Source organism: Notothenia rossii, assembly GCF_949606895.1.
Source record: "Notothenia rossii genome assembly, chromosome: 7".
NCBI classification, from domain to species: domain Eukaryota; kingdom Metazoa; phylum Chordata; class Actinopteri; order Perciformes; family Nototheniidae; genus Notothenia; species Notothenia rossii.
Genome location: NC_136905.1, coordinates 10,892,330 through 10,913,372, shown reverse-complemented (window position 1 = coordinate 10,913,372; position 21,043 = coordinate 10,892,330). Strand labels below are relative to the sequence as shown.

The 21,043-nt window shown below is 39.8% G+C and overlaps 1 protein-coding gene across 1 annotated transcript in view; it reads right to left on the bottom strand.

Annotated features, from left to right (window-relative positions):
* Positions 1-695: 695 nt before the first annotated feature.
* Positions 696-21,043, bottom strand: part of grik3 (glutamate ionotropic receptor kainate type subunit 3) — a gene marked incomplete at its 3' end in the record, with an annotated part of 91,163 nt that continues 70,815 nt past the window's right edge. The window contains exons 10-13 of the mRNA XM_079640927.1: positions 17,453-17,656; positions 11,791-12,014; positions 6,318-6,436; positions 696-922 (exon numbers count right to left, since the gene is read on the bottom strand). Of these exons, the coding sequence (XP_079497053.1) occupies positions 696-922; positions 6,318-6,436; positions 11,791-12,014; positions 17,453-17,656 (774 nt within the window). The remainder of the gene's footprint in view (positions 923-6,317; positions 6,437-11,790; positions 12,015-17,452; positions 17,657-21,043) is intronic.

Below are 21,043 nucleotides of genomic sequence, written 5' to 3'. Positions count from 1 at the left end.
TGCTTTCTTGCTCTATGGAATGTCATAAACTTATGGACTGCCTTCAATAGAAATGTGCAGGGTTTTCATTCTCTCACTGGGAGATACTGTAACTATGTTATTCAGCTCCACAGTAAGCACCATCTAAAGCAAAGCTCAAAATAATAAGTCAAAGGCCCTGCAGGCAATGCTGAAACTTTGGAATAAAAAAATCATTATGGAGAAACACATCAAACAGTGTTGAGAAGCAAAGACGATGAAGAATTTGCCTTTGCTGTGGGAATTAGGATCTAACTGGAAGAAAAAAAATGATATATATATACGGTTACTCCTATATAGAGATTTTTTTTTTCCCTTTTGAAACATTCCTAACATATACAGTAATATTTTTTGACAGTCGTCTTAAAACTTGAGGTCTTCTGCCTCATTTGTAAACACAAACATTCTACAGCATTATTTGTATTGTACATAATGTGGCATGTTTCAGCTGCAGTATGACTGTTTTCAAACTGAAGTATATAATGAAACCAATTGAAGTGACTATATTGTTTGACAATTGTTACACTATACCTGAACAGTACCATCAGTAATTTGTTTTTTGTGAATAACGCCTTCAAAATGATAAAAATACCTTAATCTCATCATGACTATCCTTTATTGTGTTTACTGTACCTTGAAGAAAGACATTGTTGAATAGATATATATTGAGAGAGTGTTTACTGTACCTTGAAGAAAGTCATGGTTGCTCCATCCTTCACCACACCATACTCAATCTTGGTCTGCTTAGCGATGTCATCGGCTGAGTCCACAGGCGAGTCCATTCTCTCCACAGTGAGAAAGGCTGCTAGATTAGCAGTGTACGAGGATATGATGATGAGTGTGAAGAACCACCAGATCCCCCCGATGATCCTGGTGGACAGGGCTTTGGGCATCAGTTCTGAGCCTGAAAGCAACACGAACAGAGAGAGACTATTAAGCAATTATCTTTTAGATAAATGTGTACCTGCCAACACTGTAACCATATTAAACAAATGCAGGAAACAGGATCGCTTGCGTTTTTGTTAATTAGCCTGCAAATGTGTTTGGCAGTGCCACTGCAGTTGATCAAGGCACTGTTAGCGATGAAACAGAAAATGAAGCCAGTTTGGCAGTTTAGCTAAACTGTAAGCTAAAAACTCAGCATGGGCACATCAGATCAGTACACGGTGTTTCTCAGGCTCCTATAGTAGGTACTGCTCGATTATTGCAAAAATCCTAATCACGATTATTTTTGGTCAATAATTGACATCACGATTATTACATACGATTATTCATTGACTTTGAAAACATCCACTTATTGAACTTTAAAACAAATAATAATTTGAATAGTATCTTTTTAACTGTCGATTACCCTGAACGTATAATTCAACTGAAAAACCAATACAGAAATAAATAAAATAAATGATACATTTAAATAAATAATATAAAAAATACCAATAAACAAGATCAACAAATATTTTAGAGCACACTTCCAGTACTAAACATATATAAATATGATAAATAAATATAAATTACACAAAAAAAAAATAGATCAAATATGTTCTAGTGCGCTGTCACAACCTAGCAAAGCAAAGCAATCATTTTTTTCGATTATGTTGTTTTTGGAATTGTGGCAGGCCACAATCATAATTGCGATTTAAAAGATGATTAATTGCACAGCCCTAGTAGGTACAACAAATGTTTTCAGCTCATGTAAGCATTTTAATTTGACCTTAATAACTAAACCAGCTCCCTATGTACTCATTAAGTTATTCATTTAGATATATCTTGTAATGAATTATACAATTGCGTGTGAATATATCGAAGCTGGAATTAGTCTTGATAAACCAGAAGACATATCCTATGTATCTCAAACTGTTAGACTGGAAATAGTTTCCTGTCATTTCAGAGCTGATCACGTTAACCAGATGTACACAATAATATATTTTGTAAACAACTCAGAAGAATATAAATAAAGACATGGAACAGAGCCAGACTGACGTACACCTCCACATCAGTCTTGACTTTCAGGGGTCCTCTGCCGAGTAAATACTATGTTGTCAAGGGCTCACTGACGGGTGTGAAAGTTACTTTATATCTCATCTTTGACAACCTTTAAAATACCCTTGCGCTCTGTGCACGCTTTTACTTTAGTGAGAAGATTTATGAGGGCAATTCTAACAAGTAACAAGCCCACAGACGGGGGGGGGGGGGGGGGGGGCTCTTTAACCTCTTCTACCAAATTTGATTGGATATGGCCTTTGTGGTTTGACAAACACTCTCATGGTTGCAGACAAGGGAAGACAGTTGTATCTCTTAATTCACTATGACTTCACAAAGGGGAAGATCAAGATGCATTCTCTGGTTGCACAAAAAAGTGAAGCGAGGGGTAACTCAATTGAATTCCAGACTATAAAGTGTTGTTGTCAGCAGGGAACAGTATATGCGGCATCAGAGGACTAATAAATATAAAAAGCAGATCAGTCATGTGGTGCCAGGGAAATAAAATGGTGTCAATATGCCGAGCATTCTTTTGACATATATTGTAAACTAAGGAAATAAATGTTTGAGGGAGGCGGCACTGATACTATTTCAGTAACCCAAACATCACATCCATCTCCCTGACTGCTGCACTGCTCATTCACATTAATGCAGTAAATAGATGCCTCAAAGAAAGTCTATACATAGAATATACAAAACAATGAAGGTTAGGTTTCTTTGTGGGATTTGTGTTAAAAATAGAACTTTTTAATATTGTGACTAGGTAAATAAATGTACTATTAATCACAAATAATAAAGTTTATTATGCCATGTTGTTCGAATAAAGATAGCTTCAAAAGGTCACTGATAAATATACAAGACAAAAACTGTTGGATTAACAAAATGGCTAAGCTAATGACTGCTGGCACACACTTTGCATTACCTGACAGCTATGAGAGTGCTTATTCTTCTCCTATAACTATCAGAAATAAAGTCAATAAGCATATTCCTAAAATTGAGCTTTTTTGAAAGGCACTCTAGACTAGAGCATACAAAATATTAGTTGGAAATGGAAAACAAGCAATTAAATATATTGTTAGCTCCATATGCTAATGAGCTTGTCCACCAAAACAACTATAAACATCCTGCACTAAGTAACAACCATTGCTTTAATGTCATGTTGTACATTTTTTACTTAAAATACAAACATTTTTAATATGAGGTATGCCTACTCCGGCTTTCACTCTTATTATAGCGGTGGTACGAAACCTCCCCATCCTTTTAGTCAGTATTTATAAAAACCTAATCTCTCATGAGATGGCTTGGAAAGGCATTTCACAAAATCTTAACTCAATGTTCACTTGCTTCAAAGTGCTTTAGGGAGCTTCTTTTTTGAATATATACAAAAGTAGACTTGAATTTAAATGGAAATATTCTTTTAGTTAAGATTTAAAAACGATACTGTTGCATTTTTAAGTTCTTTTAGATCTGTTCAGTCGTACAGTATGATTTATGCATCGATGTGAAACATGATTTTGGGCAATTTCTATTTCAGTTGATTTCAACAGTTTTTCTCTGTAATGCTTAAATTAACCAGCATTAGACGAAACCCCATCGTTTTTAAAACCTTATATCGACTGAGGTTGCATTTAAAACTATTTTTGTGTGTTACTACTTTTTGCGACATATCTGAATACTGACTATATTCAATAAGGAAGTTAATGTAAGTATAATGGAAACACAATGTCTATATCCATGCAAATACATTTCTTTAAAAAAGCCCATAAAGAAGTCACTGTGACTGCAATTCTCCCTTTTGAATACATTCACAGATGATCTTGTACCTAATGATGCTTTTGAATCAGTCAGTCTGACAAAGAAGAAATCAGTTCCCTGTAGATTTAGAAGTGCATTGTTCCACACACCATGTCCTGGTTTCCTGTAGTGTTTTCCCCCACTAGCAATGCCTCACCTTACCACGAGAGAGCTACACCTTCCCATGAGAATGATTACCTGCACTTAGCATTCCCTGTGTGAAGTCATAGCACAAAAACCCTCTTTCCTTGCTTGAGGCTTCTACTTGTTGTTAATTGCTTTTAAATAATGACACTTGTGAACGGAAATGTTTATTCAATTGCAAGTAAATCTTGATCTGAATCTCAAAAAGGGGCAAAGTCACAACTGCAGTTTCTTAATCAGAGACAACAAGTCAGCACAGATTAGCTTTTGCATAACGAACACAATGTTGTTATGCCTCAGACCATGCATCTTGGAAATATTGAGACGAAATATGTTCTAGAAAATCAAGAACATTTGGAATAAGTCAACTTGTAAATCAAAGACACTTTCTAAAATTATTTTATGTGGGGAAACCAATTTTACACAAAATGATCAGACATATGTTTGTTGTGAGCAACAGCCTACTGAGACCCCCAGGAAGGCATTTGAAGTACACAAAGTGTTTGCTTCTGCACCTCCTCATATTTTGCCTCCTTTGTCTTGGCGATGACACCTTCCTCCCACAGACAAGCTGGTAGATTTTTTATTTTTTTTCGGATCTCCTCAAAGACGTCCATTTGCATTTTAAACATGTCAAAGAAATGGCTTCCATCTCAGCTTCTGTCACTGTGTTTGGCAGACAAGCGGAGGATGTCTGTTTCTGTGACACAGACAACATATTCCTCGCTGCTGCAGCCCAAATGGGTGTCGCCCAAAGCCAGAGTCAGTCTGTCCATTTTAAACTCTTAGAAGGTATATGTAGAGGATTATTAACAAGATCCTTTTTTCACAATACTTAGTTTAAAAAAACATGTAGAAACAGTTTTGCGTTTTCATTTTATTTTACACATTTTATTCGGTATTTCATTTGTCATTTTCGGGTCTCTAAAAATATATGATTTGCAAAACTGCACTTTTAGTATAATGTGACCCCAAATAAATAAAGAATTACAAAAAAAACGTTTGCAAAAAGTGCATCATATATACATGTATCATAACGACGATAAACTTGCAACAGAACTCAAACATGAACTATAAGTGTATTTCAATATCCCAATTCAAACCTCTTTATTCAGGGAACTATAACAAAGAAAAACAATATTTTTCTTCGTGTAATTCTGATTGAATTACACATTTTACTGTGCTTTAAAATGAACATTGAGATCATAGTTGAGGGACACCATTTTTTTTTTGTGATCATGATATGTACTAACATTTTCTTTATCTATCAAGCATTGTGTGACACATTTTAACATAACTCCCACATTCCTGTGCAGGGACTTGTTTAATTGCAGTAACCTCCACATATGAGTCACACTAGAGTTCAGGCTTTGACAGAGAGCCCTGCTGAGCATGATACAAATTATAATAGGGAATTCTCCACAGTTTAGCTGGAATAATACAGACTACTAACTAGTTCATTTTGATTTGATTCCATCTTTTCCCTCCTGGCACTTTGATGCTACAGTTGCAGATCTCTGCCTGCACGGGTAATTTGTCGGCGCTGCTATGCATTTTTATAAGAGTGCTGCCACGCTCCCTTAATGAATTGCTCAATGTGTTTGCTATCCTTACGGGCAAAGATCCACTACCGAGCCTCCTTGATTTGCCTTATTACTTTGAGGTTAAGCATTTTATTACTCAGGACTCTTTCCCCCCACAGTTGACTTCATTATGTCATGTCTGGGCCTTCATTAGTTTACTCAAGTCCTTTAAGCGACACCAGACAAGTGAAGATCTATTTGTAGAATTAAATCTGCAGTGGTAGCAGGTCTAGTGATAAAGATTGAACCTGTGTGCTAAAAGAAGCAGTCACTTCCTGTTTTGACTGGTTTCAAAATGTTACATTGATGTGACATTTATTTGGTAGGCTACTTGTTGGACAATGAGGCATATGGATTTTCTACAGCGAGCAAGTCGTACAGCGCTGAAATATCACACCAGACCGCTCTACCGTGGCTGACAGCTGGCATTTGTCAAACATGTTCCTCAACTTACCCTTTGCGTCCCAACCCTTAGAAAGCTCTTGAATAGGGCCAGTGACTGCCTTATGGGCAAATAAATGCAGCAATGTTTTCCGTCCTTACCTGACAATCTCTGACAAGTGCCTGGCACCTACTCTTCCCATTTTAAACAGCAGGTAGGTGACAACAGCCTTCCTTTGTCATGTAAAGCTGAGCTCTGCTGTTGTTCTTGACAGGTAAATGTCTTATGAAACAGTCAGGGAATGGAAATCATGGAGCTTGTCAGTTAAAGAGGCAGAGAAAAGGGAGCAAGCGGAAAAGTGAGGTGGTGTGACGGTATTGTTTCTGACAGGGAAGAGGATGTGTGTGCCGCAGTACCTTGTTGCATTAAGGAGCCGACTCCAAACCAGAAGCTGTTGAAGAGGGTGAAGTTGTTCTCCACCACATCTGATCCTGGGTTGCAGGGATGGGCGTCGTACCACTCATACGGGCTAAACCTGGGAACGAGACAGGAAGTTGGAAAGCAGTTTTTGGGTTATACGTTCTGAAAGAATAACATCTTATGTATGCTTCTGGAGCACCATTCCTTCCTCAAGAAAAACCTCAAAAACAGAATCATATTAGCATGACAGCTATTTTGAGAGTTACTGCTATTTTACCGTTCCATCTGTGGTTTCCAGTAACAACACTGAGGTATTGAGGAGTTCAGTAGAGCAGCAGCTCTAGCAAAAATAGGTTGTGAAACTAATTTGTTACTCTTACAGGCTGAATATATAACCTTGAGAAACTTTAGAAAGTTGTTCCGGCAAAACGTCACAACAACTGTTTCCTATTGCATGTAAATACAAAGAAACACAAGCATTCATGGAGAGATTGTGGCAACCTAATAAACTACAACACTCATTATCATAGATATAATATCTGGCTCTTTAGCTGGTACATACTCCACTATGTTCACCAGACATACCTCATTCACACCAACGCAACTCCGGTTCAAGCTCCGTGCTAGAGCTTTTCAGGTTCAGAACCGGTTCTTCGGTTTAGCTCCGGCTCTTTTCACACCGCCCAGAGTCCGACTGGTGCTGCGTCATTGCGTCATCGTTTGTGTCATGACGTAACCGTTTGCTTGCATGCCTCCACGTAAGCGTGACGTATGTGGTGCTTTTGCTCTGGCCGGACAATTTTTTGGTGCTCGAAATGAACCGGATTCCGGAGCTAAGAGGCTGCTCCGCCGCGGTGTGAACAGGAAAACCCGGTGCTTTTCAAGCTCCAGCTCCGAACCCGGCCCTGAAACACCGCTGGTGTGAATGAGGTATTAGTGGTTAGTCTGCTGTTGGGCGTGGGGCAGTCATAGAATGGTAGGTTTGTTCACTGAAAACAGCTGCCTGCTGCTGCTGGAAACACAATTGATGGGAGCAGTAGAAGTGAACCCCTCACATTAAAGCTATGGGCCATGAACACCAAAACGTGCTGAAATGCATTAAGAAGCTGAGGGGAAGTGGGTGATGGTTTTCTGTGGTTTCATCTCAATGTGCAACAGCCTTTGTATTTAACATAATCTTCTAATCCAATGTTAGCGTCAAAAACATTGCCACACAATTTTACCAACCACCACTGTGCATTTGAAGATGTTCACATGCACTATTTTCCCTGGTCAAAACTATTGTTATATTTATATACATTTGTTTTATATTCGGGGTTGTGGGAAACGGTATTTCGATCTCTCTGTCTGTACACAGAAACTGGAAGATTGACAGTAAAGTTGACTTTGACTAGACAAATCAAAACATGTTCGAATCAACTGGTCCTGGTTTAGCTTCCCCTCAGAAACCCTCTCAACTATTTCTTAATGGTTTTTCTTGAAGATGACCAAAGGCACAATAACCCAATTCTTCAGAGGAAATACAAGGTCATGTTTGAGGCATTAAAAACTCCTTTCTAAAGTCACATGAAACCATAAGGTCTCTCGATATCTCTGCCATTTAGTTTGACACCTGCGGGAAATGATTGTATGTCAGAGGCAGATTCTGAGATAGAACATGCTAAATGTCACTACTTTCCCCATTTAAACAAAATGTTATGTGGAAAATCTTTTTTTCTGGCTGCTCTGCTGAGTACAATTGGATCCCTTAAACTCCAGAAAGTATCCCCGTGGGAACATGGGACATCTCTATCTTTGATGAGAAGTGGTTATGGCATAAAATAAATATAACAGATAAGTAACTAAATGGTCCACGAAACTGGAGCCCACAATGGTGAATCCTCGAGTGCACATTCTCCCTTAGAAGACCGTAGAAATCCCTAGAAAGATTTAATCAGCTGCAATTTATATTGTGAGAGATAGATACACTTCAATCTAATTACATGCTGCAGGAATAGTTTTGAATATGCCAGCAGTATTTTTAATCAGACACCAAACAGGACTGATGGTTAATCATAAAACTGCCTTAAAATGAAGTCTATTCCAGCCATCATTCAAGCATTTCTCCTCTCAGCTTCGCACTCAGACATCAAAACTGATGGACAAAAACAGTGGGTGCTTTTGCTAAATGTTTTATATCTTGTGCATTTAAAAAAAAAAAACATACTCATTAGTGTTACTTGTCGCAATCATTCCCTTCAGAACGTTTGCAGGCATCAGAAAGTTATTTGGCAGCTGTTGGTTCTCCCTGCTATTTCAATTCATTCCTTCAGTCTCATTTACTTTTACTTCAATGTTGAATTGAAAGCTGTGGTCAAAAAATGTGTGAAAGTAAAGAGGCATGGAAAGACTTTCTGTGCATTTCAAACTGGTCAAAAACTGCACTCAAAGAAGCCTCAAATCCAGAAAGAGAAAAGTGTATCTTCACTACTTTGAGGCCATTTTCTACCCAGACGATTTACCGCTGCTGATTTAATAACTCCTGGTTCTTTGCTAATTTCTAGAAAGGCTGTGTCGGCAATTAGAGCCACAGGCTTGCGTCAGACTGCCTGCTGAGTAACCTCTTGCAAAACTGTCTGCTAAAACAACACTATTAGCTGTGGACCGCGAGTACAGTGTGCACATACAATTTGAATCCCACTTCCTGTATTCCTTCATATACTTTAGGGACTCTGTGTAAAGAGATTCTGAAAGTTTCAGGAAAAAAGTTTTGCTTACTTTTTGTCCTGATCCATTTATATAGAAACCTGTCTGAAAATGAGCTGATCAGATGTTGGCCACTTTATGATGTCATAACGATTTCTTGGCTTGTGTAACCATAAAGCCCGCGTCACACTGTCCCGAAATTGACACCCGATGGACACACGATAAAGGAAATGTTCAAATTCGGCTCCGATCGTAACATCGGGCCATTCTCGAGGGCATCTTAAGCCATCGTATGACCGCCGGTGGAGTTTCTCAGGCTCCGGCAGCAACTTCGTGAGCGGTGGCAAAATCTTAGGCATGCCAAAAAATTGCCGAAAGACCCTGCGAAGGTTCATTTTCTTATTTAATTCGTGTGTCATTTTGCCCTTCGTGAGGGCATCTTGTCAAATCGGGTCATCTTCGTCTTTACTTCATGTCATCATTGGTGCCATCGGGCATTTTTCGCTTCACAAAGACAATACGAAGGAAACAAGAAGCGGCCTGATTGTCTTAGGAAGGCAACACGACTACGTGAAGCCCTCGCAATGCAATCGTATTATAGTACAATTTGTGTTCTGTGAAACTGGAAAGGATATTACATAGTTTTTGTTTCTTTCGTTGCATGTCTTAAGTATCATTTAGGTTAACTTCCTGTTTTATTTAGATGCTTTTATTTTGAAGGCGAGTTTACGCTGTTGACAGGAAGTTGTTGTTGTTGCTATGGAAATAACCTGACGGAGTATGTGGTTCGGGTGCCATCGTGTGGCCTTCTGTAGGCATCGTACTTGCTTCGGCTGTTGACCAAGTTCGGGGCCATCTTCGAGCAAAATTCACAATGCCATATTCGTTTGTCCATCTGGTGTCAATTTCGGGACAGTGTGACGCCAGCCTTAGCCAATAACCAATCAAGGTACCCCCCCACCTTATCACCTGAATCAACTCCTAGAGTACCATTGTGTTCTTTTTAACCAAATATCTCTCAGAGGGGCGTGGGGAGGGGCTCCTTATTTTCATCTAAAGTAACACACAGAATCAGCACTTTTGAAATGGGGCTGAAACAGAGGGGATTATGGGATGCTGCAATGATCTGTTTGGTGTTTCGAGCAAAACACTTCTGAGACATGTTTGTATATATCTGAGACCTGTAATATATTGATGAAAAACAGTATAATAGGTGACCTTTAATATTTTGAATGCGGCTCGTTTCCCGGTGTGGAATTAGTACTTTAACTAAGTAGAAGGTTTTTCTCAGTCTTCACCAATGGTTTTGAATACTTGTTGGTAACCTTCTACTGTAGATATAAGCATGTAACTCAATGCAGGCCTTTTTTTTCCTATGAAGTTTATACAAACAAGACCTCCGCTCCCTGTCCATGGAACTGAAATATGCGTAGGATAAATAGAATGACAGAAAACAGAGACAGAAAATTATGATTATCCAGGCTTTACTAACAAAATGCCATATACTCAACCAAATAGCATTCCCTTTCTTTTTATCATCCCATCTCCAAAATAAAAAATAAAAATGACTACTGCCACTGTTGGCGTTCCATTTTTCTGAGCTGCTCGGTCATTCAGTTAGCTTGTTGAGCACGTCTGCATCCACAGGCTCTGAAATGTTCTGTAGTACTGCATAGGCAGGCTTTCTGTGTCCACAGCTTACTGGACTACCTTTGGAGAATATCAGAGCAAAGCCAACAGCTCAAATCACATTCCCAGCCAAACTCTGACAGCTTGTTAAACAGTGGCATAGTTTGCACAATTTTCCTGGTCAAAAAAAGTGGGGGGAGCGACATGAAAAAGGATTTTGAAAAGAGTCCAGTGGAGAATGCGCCTCAAAACATGATTATTATGATGAAGCATTGCTTTTCAAAGCCAAAGTGTTTTCTGCCTGGCATTGTTGTTAATGCCTTGACACCTCTGTCCAACGTTTAAAGTAACCTTTTCTTTGTTCAACAATGTGTGTTTTATGCTCACACACAATGCACTTTCAGGGATGCGGCTTTTCAGCCCTCTATGACGGCCTCTCCGAAAAATCTGATGCAACAGTTTAAGATGATTTTGTACTTATGTGAAGCCACTCCATAATTATGTTGGTCTCGCAAAACAACGAATGGGGATAGAGGAGTGCAGCTGTTTGCTCTCAAGTCAACTCCTTTCAGCGCCCCTTTCTAGAACTTCCTAAAGCACCACTTTGAATGAAAAGCAGCAGGAAACGCTCACAATATTACTTAGAGGATATTCAACATATTCATGCCAAAAATAAATTTACAAGTGAGAGCCAATCAAACAGCTAATCTCCATCCATAATCTTTTTATGACTTGTTACTGCCATGAATGTTTATGATAATAATTATGTTCAACTATATATAGCCTCCGTCGATGTGTATACTGTTTTTCTTTGAACTGCTGAATATGATCATTAAGCCAGTATTTATTCTTTTTAAACGACCGATTAAATGTGCTACGCCAATTCCAAAGGCATCACACGGGAAAGATGAAATTGCACACTGAGGGAAACTTTACAACTCAATTGAAGTTTTCTTTTTTTTTCCTATTTCTCCTCTACGTGCTGGGTTGTAGAGAGCCCACGCAAAGATTAATACCTTGATCATTACCTAGCAGCTAGCACCATATGAGAAATTGGTGTACTCGAATCCCTGCAATGAGGAAATTACTCATTGAGAGAGCTGAAGGAGAAATGTTGGCAGGACCTATAGGACTAACAGTAACCTGCAGACTTACCTGGCAATGACAAAGAGGACACAGCTAACACCCAGGTAGGCTAGGAGGATGTAGACCCAGATGTCAGGAGTCATGGGGTTCAGGAAGGAGAAGAAGCCGTTGTTGGTGGCATTGGGTTTGCGATACAGGATGCTGATTCCCGTGTTCATGAAGGGCTTGGTGAAGTCGATGACCTTTTCACGCATATAGGTGATGGTAAAGGGAGCCACTGCCAAGTCTGCCCTCTGTAGAGAAATACAAACAAACAGAACATTTAATTATGATATTGACAGATTGATTCATTTGACCAAGCTGGAAGCGTTGCTCAAGAGGTTGCAAAGACAGTTGGGAAATGATTGTTCCAGACTGAAATACTACCACCAATTACATTTTGGTTTAGACATTCATGGTTACAGCATATGAATCCTCATGACTTTGGTGATCCCCTGACTTTTTCTGTAGCGCCATTATGAAGTTAACATTTGTGGCTTTAAGTAAAATGTCTCAACAACTGTACCGGGAGATCAGATTTAAATTCTAGTTCGTCCAAAACTAATAACGTCCTTACCTTCTACAATACGATGGTAAACATTATTCATACGGCATGTTAGCGTTGTCCTTATGAGCAGGTTCGTGTGCAAGCTCAAAAATGTCTTTGAGCTTTATCAGAAGGACACTAATAGGGTGCTCTTTTATTTAAAAATTGGGTTTAGGCCACCATATACTGCAGTGTCATTGTTCCAGTGTATCAGATACAGTTCCATCCACACAGACATATCGATTCAATAGAATGGCATATAAAACCATATTGCATTGGGCAATGGAGACAGCTGAGCATGACAGATAAGTTGCAGTCAGTATTATACACGTTTGACTGCATATTCAGAAGGCTACCATTTAAATTGGCAGCGCCCACCACTCCCCGGCACCCGGCTGGACAGGAGGTTAATGAAACCAGCTGCTCGGTGCACGCTCGGATACCTCTATCCACCAAGAACTGACACAACTCACAAAGGAAGGCTTTCTTCTCTTCCTATGCTGAGCAACTACAGAGGAACAGGGCTTGTTCAAAAAACAGTTCATCGTGCGGCATTTCAAACAAACACAATGAGAGAGCATGTTTTGGAGCTTTATGCAAAACTGTTAAACCTATTAGCAGCTGGTTCAAGAAACACACACAACCTAATTAATAGAAAACTGAAAAAGAGTTGAATTGTGAACAGCCATTTTGCATATTATGAACTAGCGTATTCGATGGCTCCCGTTTGCATCGAACACCAGATAATATCAGTTTCTTGACTTCGATACTCAGGTTTTTAAACCCTAAGGCTGTTCTTAACACGAGTTAAACTTTCCCCGTGGCTCAGACAGCGTTTTGCTTAAATTCTTGGGATTAATACCGCATAACGGTATACGAAGGTGAGAAAGAAAACATTCCCTCTTTGAGTGTGGCGCTGTGGCTTATGTTCTCCTGTGGTCAGCACCATGGTAGCTAAATACACGGGGGCTTCTGGAGAGACGGAAAGATGGGAAAACCGATGCATCCTGCAGTGCGTCTGCTGTCTCTCTTAAACTATTCAAATGTGTATATCACATACTGCTCCCTCTGTTCTCTGCTGCCAACTGCTGCTTTGAACCGACCTGCCACTCAGGCGGAAGATCAACCAGCATGTGATTCCAGACATCCCTACGGTGGGCTAATATACATGCCGCATGTCCTTGTTCTGCCGTGGGCTTAGACACACAAACTGGGCACAAGCAAGATAACCTGATAGTGCCCTGCTGCGTGCCACATGGCTCGGTGTTATCTGGGTCTGCAGGTGGTGGGCTTAGTGGTGTTCTCCCTACGGACATACTCACCTGATGATAGCCTGAAGGATTCATAAAATAACAATTGATCCATGTCTGTACATATTGAGGATACCTGAGCATTATTACAGTGAGCTTTTTCTTTGTTTCTGTGTTTCTCAGGCATTTGATCACGCTCCAAACATACCATAATGACATACCGCTTACAACCAAGGCTTTTGATCCCTTAACAAACATTTACACACTATGCTACACAGTTTGTGTGCATTTCACAGCTTGCAATCACAATGCTAATTTGCAGATTGTATCGCACTTAAGTAAAGGGCTCCTGTGGTACTCCTTTCTTAGTTTTATACAAACATTTAGGACTGTTACAAAAGCAGATTTTTGCCTCAGTAGAATGTGAAGCATTTCAAGACACACACTTTTCTGAACAATGATACATACGGGCTCCACAAAAAGTTTTGCTATTAGAATATTGAGTGAATATAAAAATGTGTGGCGCAGTGGATAGAGCCTTGGTATCAGATGGTCACAGGTTCAAACCCCACTGCAGTCAGCATGTCGTTGTGTCCCTGGGCAAGACACTTCACCCCAAATTGCTCCTGTGGGGATTGCCCACAGTGTTGAGTATGTAAATCAAAGCGTCTAAAAAGAGACATGTAATGTAATGTCTAATTTCCCTTTTGAACATGCATTTACAAAACCAATGTTTAGGAATGAATGCATAACCTACTTCCACACTGCTATGCACAACAGTGAGGATGCCTCTTACAGAATACAGTCTGAAATCAAAAGGTACAAAGGGCTAATGATGATGACATGCACTGTAATCAAGAAATGTTTGCTTTGCATAAGCACAACGTTCAGAGCTTGATGGCCTAGAGCTGGGATTTACTTAGCGACGCTTTGACAAGCGGGACAGACGTGTTTGCTGTTGAGGCAGTTTAACTTTAGCCCTCGCCGCTACGGGTCAGCCGCTCTCACCACAAGGTCATCCTGCTGCCTCGGATCAAAATCAAAATCACACGTGACCATTCAGATGCTTTCCTCGTTTACCAGGAAATTCTTAGAAACAAAATATGTGAGATTTATCTGAAAACACCTTAATTGGTTTGGCATTTCATAGATAGACCTCTACAGTGTCTATCTATGTGAGACAACGATGATGGTGGGCTGACTACAACCTTCCAGCGTGTCTGTCGAAGCAAATAATGTCAATTGCCATGACGGAAACAAATGATGTGCTAAGCACGCTATTAACATTTGCATCACAGCGTGATTAAAGTGATCATCTATTGTGACTAAATCAAGTTTAACAAGGCCTGTTGCATCATTTAGCACCTTCCAAACAATGCCCTTTGGCACTGCAGTGAGCTTTGAGACTACGCACAGGGAAATAAGGGCTTTGTTACACAATGCTAAAGTGTTGCATTGCAGTTCCTCATTCAGAAGCATCAGTTACATGGGAAGGAAATCGCATTATAGTATCATATTCATCAGGAAATATAGGCAAGCAACACTTAAGGAGCTTTACTCGATTTCTGTCACATCACTTTCTCTATGTGACAAACCTTGATGAACTACAGAGAAGAATGAAGGCGCACACCTGATTTTAATAAACTCGAGTCTTGTTCTGTTAAATAAATGTCAGTCAGCAGTTTTGTGTAATTCTGTAATGCAGCTGTGATTTATAAGAGTGCACTATGTGAGCTGATATCAGGAATGCATGAGCGTTGTGTTTCAGCTAAAAAAAACGTTTTCTACCTCGGATCTCATCTACTCTAACTCTGTGACCCATTTCTAAGTAAAGGCACTGATCCTCAGTAACTGTTATAAATCTTATGGGTCTGTATTACAACGAAGGGGCAATGTGTTTTTAAGAGGTTAATAGAAAGTAGTTATGAATACAAATTGAACAGATAACGATTGACAGCAGCCATTTACTTTCCCCTTCTCTCTCTTTGTATGATGTACACACAATACACATAGCATTTATTTTCAGAGTCTGGAAGAAAAATAGCCTAAACTTTATTCGCTCGGTGAAGGAGATGTGGTAGTTTGAGTTTTATTCCCAAGAAATCTGTAGACATACTGGCCTCATATTATTCCAGGGTCAGATCTCTTGAGCTTCAGTTAAAGCTTATATTTCAGGTTTGCTGAATCAAGATCAGCTTATCTACACCGGCATGGGTAAGGAAGCCACTAGAGCACAAAATAGAAACCACTAGAAATCCACAAAGAAGACATCATGCGCCCTTGGTGATGCGATAAGGCTCAGTAAAAGCAATAACTACCAGTATAGGTTCTAATATTCACTTCTGCTGCTATTTACAAAGGCAATAGACTAAGGGGAAAAGAAGCTAAAATGTATTATGCACATTCTCAAAATTATAATCATTTCACGTATCAGCCCATTGTAGAATATATCTTCTATAAAACACATGCAGATGGAGCTTCACATGGAGCTTCATGTTTGTGTTCAGCATTGTTCATATTTACATTAAGTCAGTCTAGAGGTCTCAATTAGCAGATGCTACATCTTCCCAATCACATGTAAACCATATGTCACAAAGAACAACAACAACAGGGAAATAAAAGGAAATGTCTTAGGCTGTAAGATTATGAGCATATTCTCTGTAACAACCTGGCGTATGTGCTGCTTAATGATGGAGTCATGCATCCCTTTTTGGTGCCAGAATCCTCTGCCTTTAGTAATCCATTTGTTCCCCTGAAGGTTATTGTTATTAACACGGATCTAGCAAAAAGCTTGGACGGAGAAATAAAGTGCTGCAGTGAGAGACACCTTCCCCAACCCTTTCAGCACCAAGCCATTGACTCCTGCCATACGATTCCCTGCACTAAATGCCACTTAAGCTATTACAAGTTTTCAGCTGAGTACAGCGCTGACCCGATGGGGCTGAGGACAAAGAGGGAACACTGACAGGGACACTTATGAAATGCCAGCAGAGAATTGCCACCATCGCTTCGATGTGAGGCTGTTTCATGGCCGCTGAGGCTCTGAGTTTGACACAGACAGCTGCGATTGCCCACTATCCCTCAGCAGGATGATTGCGCTGTGTTCTCCTCCTCTCAATATATGCAGGATCACATGCTCACCCTGGGTTTCTTTCTTATCCCGCTGAAGGAAGTGGTTCGTCTCACTCAATGGCATCAACACACTTGTAACTTTTAGGCAACCTTGACATAATTGTGCCATAAATGTAACTGACAGCTTTGCAGGCTCTTCCTGACTTGCACTCAATCATAACTATATCACTGGAGACACAGAGGACACAACCTTCAATTCTGTTCAATGGCATGCTTTTGTAAGTTTGTGTGATGATGTAAAATATTTTGCAGCATATGAAGCTCCATACGTAGAAAAAAAAAATGAAGGAATAGTTTCACATTTTGACAAATGAACACTCAATAGCGTTCGTGCTGGGATGATATTATTAAGATTCATATCTCTTGTGTTTGCAGAATATGTAAATATGTAACCGGAGCCAGCCGTTTATTAGCTTAGCTTAGCATAAAGCCTGGACATGGGAACATGCCCCCTTTTACAACATACACAAACTATAGCACAATAACACGATGCTTCATTTGTTAAGTCAAAACTGAGACCAAATTGTACGTTTTAAGTGAATTATATCCTGGTCGTTTACTTACTATTGCTCCGAGCAGAAACTGATGAAGTTGACCGTTTAGGCCAACACACTGCTGGCTTTAGCTACATACAGTATGTACCATACAAATGGCATCTATCTTTTTATCTGGTACCTTGCAAATAAACAAAAAAGCCTATCGCGAAACTATAGTAAGTGAATATAGGCAAAAGGTGAAGCAGACAATATGAAATACAACTTACATGCTCTATCAGTTCCCTTATCATGCCATTCCATTGGCCCTTTTCATCCTGAGAGCCATATCTCCCATCAGGAACCAGACGGATCTCATACGTGAAGCCCAGGACGACGGCCAGCTCCTTGAGCAAGTCGATGCAGTATCCTTCGAATCTGTCGTTCCCAACCAGCGCCTTGTCAGACTTCTTAAGCATGACGTATGGCTCCTCCTGCGCAGACCCAAAAGATCAAATGAAACGCAATGGTGAGGTCAGCTTTTTCAATTTGTTTCAGCGCATGCACTTAATTGAAGCAAAGTGATCTGAGCTGATGAGTCGCTGTTGCATTTAACAGGCAGTGACAGCAGATTCGAGTTCAGCGTGCGGGTACAGGGAGTGTTCAAATATGAAAGGCGGCTGAGCTTTTCCTACATCGATTTGTATTAACCAGAAGAGACCTAAGCTAATGTAATACTCTAATGTAAATTAAGTGCCTTGCTATAGTGATGGTAATGCATACAGAAGGAATGTGTATACAGGGAGAGTACTAAACCTACACTGCTGTATGTTGACCTATATAACTGGTGCACAGGTCGGTTTGTTTTATAGTCAGGCTGCTGACACTCTTTACTGGTCTGTAATATCCTGCCTGGCTGCTCATAATTCGGCCCTTTATAAAAGCTTGATTAGAAACAGAATGCAGCGGTGAAATGGAACATGCCCACGACGCCGCCTTCATCAATTGACACCAATCTCCGAGGGAGAGCGGGCCGAGCTGAGGCCTGCAGTGACAATGACTTACACGGGGAAGCTCATAAATGATTTCCATTATAAACTGCCTGTTACCATTTCCCTGTCAGATAAACTTGCATGTCCCACTGTGCATCTCATAACATGTTGGCCCATTTATGCAAGGCTGTAATACAATGTATTGCCTCGAATAGCCAGATGTATCATTTAGAAACTAAGGACAGAAACAGCGTAATTGATTCTCTAGTGAAGGTGACCCTTGCTATGTTTGTTGGCAATATAAAGATATTAGTCAAAGAGGAAAGAGGGATTTATTTTTCATGGAGGTGATTAGTGTATGGGTCAACACTACAGTATAACATCATGTGCTAATGTCATATTGACACAGTTGCACTATTTGTTAAATTGCCTCTACAGTACAATGCATAAACTGACATTAAGCAGGAGATAGTTTATCCCATACATTCTGGAATAAAATGCCTAAAAAAACACAGTGAAGATACACATCCTTAATTATTAGCCAACAAAATATGAAGCCACTTGGACACCACAATGTCAATGGTATTTTAAATAAATAATATGTTATGAATATTTGATGAAAATGCATTTAGAGAGCAAGTGCTTCGCCGCATACTTTTCTAAAGTTGTCCAATTAACTTGATCAAAAAGTTTGCATGTGAAGGGAAAAAGTCATTACCATCTGTTTCTAGCCCTCCGATTCTTGCTATTCCCCAAGGTTTGGACTCAAATCAAAGTGTTTATACCAGTTTTACCCTCGCAGTCGCAGCATGGGTGTGCATAACAGAACGAGGAGGGAGGCGGGCTTGCGAAGAGACATTACAGGCAATGGAGTGCAAACAATTAATGTAAGGGGGAAAACACATTAAGTGCCTTAATCTCTTCGACAAAGTTATCACTATAAAGCTGTCAGACGTCTTGTTCATGCATCACTGGAATCAGTTTGATGCAATGTCATTACACTAAGAGGGGAGATTGATATTAAAGTTTAAACTCGCTTCTGCAATTTGAAAGTAGGCAATTTCTATCATCTTAAACTAATGATTCCAGACAAAATAGGAAAAATCGAGGAACATGTCAAAACTCTAGTGCACTTGAGGCAAAAGGGGTCCAAGACATTTTAATGTAAGTAAACGTGAAATGTGACGAATACCTTTATTCGTCCCACAGAGGGGAAATGTACAAACACTTACAGTACTGGGGGAGAAACATTACCACCACTCTTACTGTAACAGGGACAGTTATGTCTCATTTGTATATAATATATTATGTAAATATGTCTATATAATTACACAAAATCTGTGTTTATTCTTGTTTCATCTTGTGTTAATACCTGACGCAGTAGGACTCACATCAGTATGTGGAACTATAATTTTAGCGTGTACCCCTACGTTCCTTATGTATGTGACACTGTTCCCCTTTTTTTCGCGGGGTTCATGCATCGTTCTCCCCTTTTGATACTGATCTCTGTGGGAGAGGTAGGCGGCTCTTCAGCCAGAAGCAATTTCCGTGTTTTAGTGTCGACTTTATGCACTTTAAGTTACTTTTTATTACTTATTTTTGTTGTAGTGTCTCACGGGTGTTCACAATGTATTTCTGTGTTGTTTAATTTGTATAGGGGCACGTTAAAGAGAGTACTGACTGGAGAAATGTTTTCTTTCTGTCGCTGTTTCGTCAGGTATGTTGTGTTACTTTTTACGTTATGCCCTTTTGATACTGATCTCTGTGGGAGAGGGGCACGTTAAAGAGAGTACTGACTGGAGAAATGTTTTCTTTCTGTCGCTGTTTCGTCAGGAGTGAAAATAAATGTACATCCTGAATGAAGCTACACGTCTGGGTCGTCGTCTATCTACACAACACAACGCAGAGTCAGACACAGCCGGTTACATTACTACAACATAAAACCAGCCAATACTACAACTACCTAGTGCAATATTTCAACATTAGAGCACTTTGTTCAATGTCTCCTTTTAGAGCCCAAATTAACATAGATGGCACCTGATAGGCATTCATTATGCTCCCCCTTGGCCTTACTCATAATTACAGCCTTGTGGTCCAATATAGGCATAATGATAGTGTTTATTGTTGTGGCTTGTATATCTGTCCTGAAAAGGTGCAGGGGGGGGAACATCTGTGTCAGCACCTCTCTGATAGCTCCACAAAGACCCCAGCATCCATTGACAGTGTTAAGTACATACAACTAGGGATCTACAAATGAATGCAGTGTCGAGCGAAGGGAAGGGATCAGAGAGTTCTCTCTGTCTGCACATGTAATTATTGCATTATTCCTGACTCCTTTCTGCCAGGCCTTCTCATTTAACATGCTCATAAATGAATCCCTGATCATTGTAGTTACTGTTGTTAATGCTGTCAAAGCTCCCTGCTCTCCCACGGCATACTTAATATAAGCAGTTAATGATGAGGGCATACTAAACATTTCAAACTATCAGTGATGTTTTCCAGACAATGAACCCTTTATTTTTGAACTAAAGCATGCCCTTCTGATAACAAGCTGAAATGAAAACTATCTCTAGCTTTTTTTTAACTGTAGCTAGCAAGCTAAATAAGCTAACGCTAGCTCCATTAGGTGGTTGAAAGCTCTGTTTTGGTAGAGAAAAACAGCTTACTACCGTCTCAACTCCTTGAATACTGAGTAATATCTCTCTGACTACAGCCATGTGCGCGATACTATATGGGGGAAATACTAGGTTTGACAGGCCTGCTGTGCAAAGCTACTGTTGTGGGATGCGATTAGGGGAATAACTGCTTCGTGAGACCTCAGTTATTATAATAATACAATGTGAAATCCTACATTAAGTTTACATATCACAAGTATCATGTGTGTGTACA